At 44.4% G+C, this 4,521-nt stretch overlaps 1 protein-coding gene across 2 annotated transcripts in view; it reads left to right on the forward strand.

Moving 5' to 3' along the window:
* The window catches only part of CYTH4 (cytohesin 4), a 33,574-nt gene extending 30,280 nt beyond the window's left edge, over nucleotides 1–3,294 (forward strand). For both annotated transcript variants that reach the window (XM_069082089.1, XM_069082090.1), the window contains 2 exons: nucleotides 1,201–1,355; nucleotides 2,040–3,294. In XM_069082089.1, coding sequence (XP_068938190.1) covers nucleotides 1,201–1,355; nucleotides 2,040–2,112 — 228 coding nt within the window. In that variant the 3' untranslated portion in view covers nucleotides 2,113–3,294. The remainder of the gene's footprint in view (nucleotides 1–1,200; nucleotides 1,356–2,039) is intronic.
* Nucleotides 3,295–4,521: the final 1,227 nt, after the last annotated feature.

Below are 4,521 nucleotides of genomic sequence, written 5' to 3' on the forward strand. Positions count from 1 at the left end.
AAAGAAAGAAAGGAAGGAAGAAAGGAAGAAAGAAAGAAAGAAAGAAAGAAAGAAAGCTGTTTTTCAATAGAATTGTTTTCTTTTATAGTCATCTGTATTTTATTTTATGCATTTAAAAAACATGATTCTGGGAAGGGTCTGTAGCTTCACCAGACTGACTGCCCACAGGGTCTATGACACTGAAGAACCCCCCACCTCAGATAAAGTGGCATCGGCCTGGCATTCAAAGTCATTCACAAACCAATATCTGCACCCTGATTTGATAGTGTCAATGGTTGGGATGCTGACCCCCAGTGTCAGGGGGACAGCCAGGACAGTTCTAGTCAAACTAGGCTATTGCCTTCTACCTCCATTTTCTATGCCTTTGTATACCCTGACCCCAGTGCTTGGGAGGTTAAGAAGACCTGGCTCCTTTGAGAAGAGCTCAGCTGGACACCTCTTATGTGAGGCCTGTCTAGATTTCACCCCCTAGTCATTGCTGCTCTCCCTTGCTACAGGAAATTACTTTTAATCTACCTTTGTATTCTTTTGAATACACACACACACACACACACACACACACACTGGTTCACAGGACAATATGTACATAGATATGAGGTTATATAATTTATATTCACTCATATTCATAATGTATACATATATAGTCACTATATAGGCATAATATATATCCACTATATAGTATATATATTATGCATGATATAGTCACTATTATATAATATATTCACTATATATACGTACATTTATATATATTTACCATATGTGTACATATATATTCACTTATCTATGTCCATATTGTCCCCCTCCCAGTAAATATAAATTGCTTGAGGTCAGAAATTATTTCACTTCTATCTTTGTACCCTTAGGGTCTGGTAAAAAGTAGGTACAGGGAGGCACCATCGAAAAATGGGGGGGAAATCACTGATTCGGGAAGAGGACCAGGGTTCAAATTCTGCTTCGATATTTCATTATTTGTATGATCTTGGGCAGCCACATCAGGTCCCTAAACTTCTGTTTCCTTCTTTGTAAAATGAGGGAGTTGTATGAGATGACTTCTGTGGATCCTTCTGCCTCTAGAAGCCATCAGCAGCCAGTCCTGTCCATATCAATTGGCCATCCTGCTTTCTCTTGAAGATCTCCAATGATGAGGAGCTCCCCACCTGGTTCCTCTTGGCTCACCCTTTCCCCTTCTCCTCCATTCAGTATTGCCTGGAGCTCTACAACCCCAACTGCAAAGGCCAGAAGATCAAGGCATGCAAGACGGATGGGGATGGGAAGGTCGTAGAGGGGAAACACCAGTCCTACAAGATCTCTGCTGCAAGCCCTGAAGAAAGAGATGAATGGATCAAGGCCATAAGGTATGGTCAGGGGATAGGAGGCTTGAGGTGATGAAACAGGTTTCTCCCCACTTGGTTTTTCAGAGCCTGTTCTCTCTCCATTTGCCCAACCTTCACAGAGCTTCCTGTGTTAGGAAAAACTTCTTCCTGTTAGGAGAAGACCAGACAAGGCCATTTTAGCCATCTGCCTACCATCAGGCATGATAGCATTTTAACAACTTCTCCCAAGGAGGCAGTATGGTATAATGGGTAGCTAAGTGTCTTAGTGGATAGAGTCAGACATGGAGTTAGAAAGACCCATCTTCCTGAGTTCAGATCTGGCCTCACTTACTAGCTGTGTGACCCTGGGCAAGCCACTGAACCCTGTTTGCCTCAGTTTCCTCATCTGGAAAATGAGCTGGAGAAGGAAATGGCAAACCACTCCAGATCTTTGCCATGAAAACCCCAAATGGGGTCATGAAGAGTCAGATATGACTGAAACAATTGAACAACAACATGGTATAATGGAAGGCAAATCACTTAGACTCTCTGTCTCTTATTTTATTCCTGTATAAAAGGAGGGTATCGGGCAGATGGCATTTACGGGCTCTTCCAGCCCCAGACCTGGGATGCTCTGACTTTGCTGGTCTTGAGCCTCTCTGATAAAGCAGCTCCCTCCACCCCCAGTCCTGACAGTTCTTTGTTTGTCTTCTTTTCACTTCCCAGGGCAAGCATCACCCGTGTTCCATTCTATGACCTGCTCTCTGCTAGAAAAAAGAAGATCACCAGCAAACAATGAGCAACCATTGGGTTGCCCATTTCTCCTTTGAGGGCTGAAGTGACCTGTGATTCCAGCAGTCCCTGGGAACAACCACCTGTCTCACTCCCATCCTTTGCAGGGTCCTCTCCTACCTCAGCCTCCCCCATCCCACCTTCGCATAGGCTCCACTGGAGATGAAAGGAGTAGAAGCAGAAATGGAGAGATGAGTGGGGAATCAAGGAAAGAAGCCACAGTGTGGGAGGAACCAGTCTCCCCTTCCTTGGCCTTGAATCTCCTTTGAGATTGGCCAAGGGGGCATGATAGAATCTTGGCCTAGTAGCACTCATCCACATTGGCCTGAAGAGATTGGAAAGGCTCTGTACCCCAATCCACATTCTCTAGTCCATCCTCTCTTTGGGGGTCTACTTCAACAAGGAGAGTAGAATTGGGCAAGCAGGCTGCTGGGAAGCCCCAGACAGGGTTCTTGGGACACTCAGGGCTGGCCATAGGGCTCTGAGCCCAAAAGATAATGGCAAGCAGGGAAGAGCAACCAGGGACGTGAACCCCATTGGGTGGGGAGTCCCATTGGAAGAGCACTACCCCTACTTGTGATGGTTACTACCCATGTGACGCGGGATGAGTTAATTCATCTCTCCAAGTATAAATGTACTCATCTGTAAAATGAAGAAGATGGACCAAGAGACCCTTGAGGTCCCTTTTAGCTTAAGGTCTATAATCCTATAGACTTCTGCATATCATCAGGGCTCTGCCTCTAAGCCCAATCATTATCAGCACCTCCACATTAATTTCTTATCCCCAGTTGAAGGGGACACAGAAAGACTGGGGATACAAGTTACCTGGCTCCCCTACATTTGAGGGGCTTTGCAATCAAGGTCAAGAAGGAGGCACAGACACTCTTGTGTCCCACCTTGTGTGTCTGAGATGCAAGAAAAGGAAGAAGGACACGCTACCCCCACCCCCAAAACTGGCAGTTGAACTTGACAGCCAACTTCCAACAGGGAACAACAGAAGACAGAACACACCACCTCTGAATATTTGCAGAATAGGGATTTTTTTAAAGGACCAATGACACTCCACCCTCTGCCTCACAGAGGTAAATGAAGAAAACACTTTGGAAACTGGAAACTATAAATCAATGTAGAAATATCAGCTCAACTAACAATTCAGTTCAATCAACATTGATTAAAGGGCTAACTTATGTAGAGTTGTGGACTAATTGTTGGGGGAAGATATAGAGCTTAGATAAGCATGGCCCTATCCTCATGATGCCTAGAGTTTAGTGTGAGGTGAATACATGTAAAGGGACCCATAATACATGTAATTACATACCCTGAGATGTAATGTCAATGAGTTAATAATTTTAATCACTGTATAGTGGGAGAAGCAAGCAAAGTCAAAGTCCCCAGTTTCAAATCAATCAACAAGTATTTAGTAAGCACCTACTGTGTGCCAGGTTGTGGACACAAGACAGAAATGGAACTCTTCTTCCCTCCAAGGTGTTTTCACACTGTTGGGGAGGACTGCATAAATCTGACCAAATATTCAGTAACTCCTGTTTCGAGCCAGGTACTGGAGGAGACAAAGACAAAATCAACATTCTCCCTCCCCTCAAGTAGTTCCCGTTCTAATGGGAGAGACAATATACCCATATACCAAACATCTATATAGGTACATATAAAGCCACTGCTTTACTACCAGTGTGACCTTTGACAAATCATGCAGCCACCCTGAGCCTCAGTTTCCCCCTGAGTAAAAGGAGGGAGTTGGACTAGATAGTCTCTGGCCCCTTTTAACTTTAAATATATGATCCTCTAAGGGTCTTCAAGAGGTGCTATGTGAGGTGCAAAGTGGGAAAGGCCATGATGGAACTGGAGGGGGGGGTAGAAATGGGAAGGTGACAGTGAAAGCTTCCTGAAGGAGGTGGCAGAAAGGATGAATAGGAATTCCACCGAGGAACAGGAGCTAGAAAGGTCTTTCTAAGCATGAGAAAGGGGAGTTTGAAAGAATCAAGATCCCCAAAAGCTAATCAAAAGAATGTTTACGATCTTCCAGGGTTCTTATGGAGTCAACTTCCAGGAGACTCCCAGGGGAAAGGAGACCCAGACCTCTTTTCCTTAGGGGCTTCCCTCAGGAGACTAGCTGAACTGGGTGAGGCAAGCAGGAGAAAGATGGCAGGGGACTCTGGAAGCTTGAAGCCATAGGGGGAGGAATCATTATCATTGCCACTTACTTAAAGAGAAATTATAAGGAGGAATATGTATTATTTGTCAATTGTTTATGTACATTATCTTCTTTGATCCACTATGAAGTGGGCAGGGTAAGTATCATCTCTCCCATTTTACAGGTGATGAAACTGACATCCATTTGGTGCAGTGACTCAAGTAAGGTCACATTGTCAGGGAAAAAAATACCTTACTATGCCTACTA

Source organism: Petaurus breviceps, unplaced genomic scaffold (genome assembly GCF_028583685.1).
Source record: "Petaurus breviceps papuanus isolate PSGF00001 unplaced genomic scaffold, PetGlider_PUasm1.0 156, whole genome shotgun sequence".
Lineage (NCBI taxonomy): Eukaryota > Metazoa > Chordata > Mammalia > Diprotodontia > Petauridae > Petaurus > Petaurus breviceps.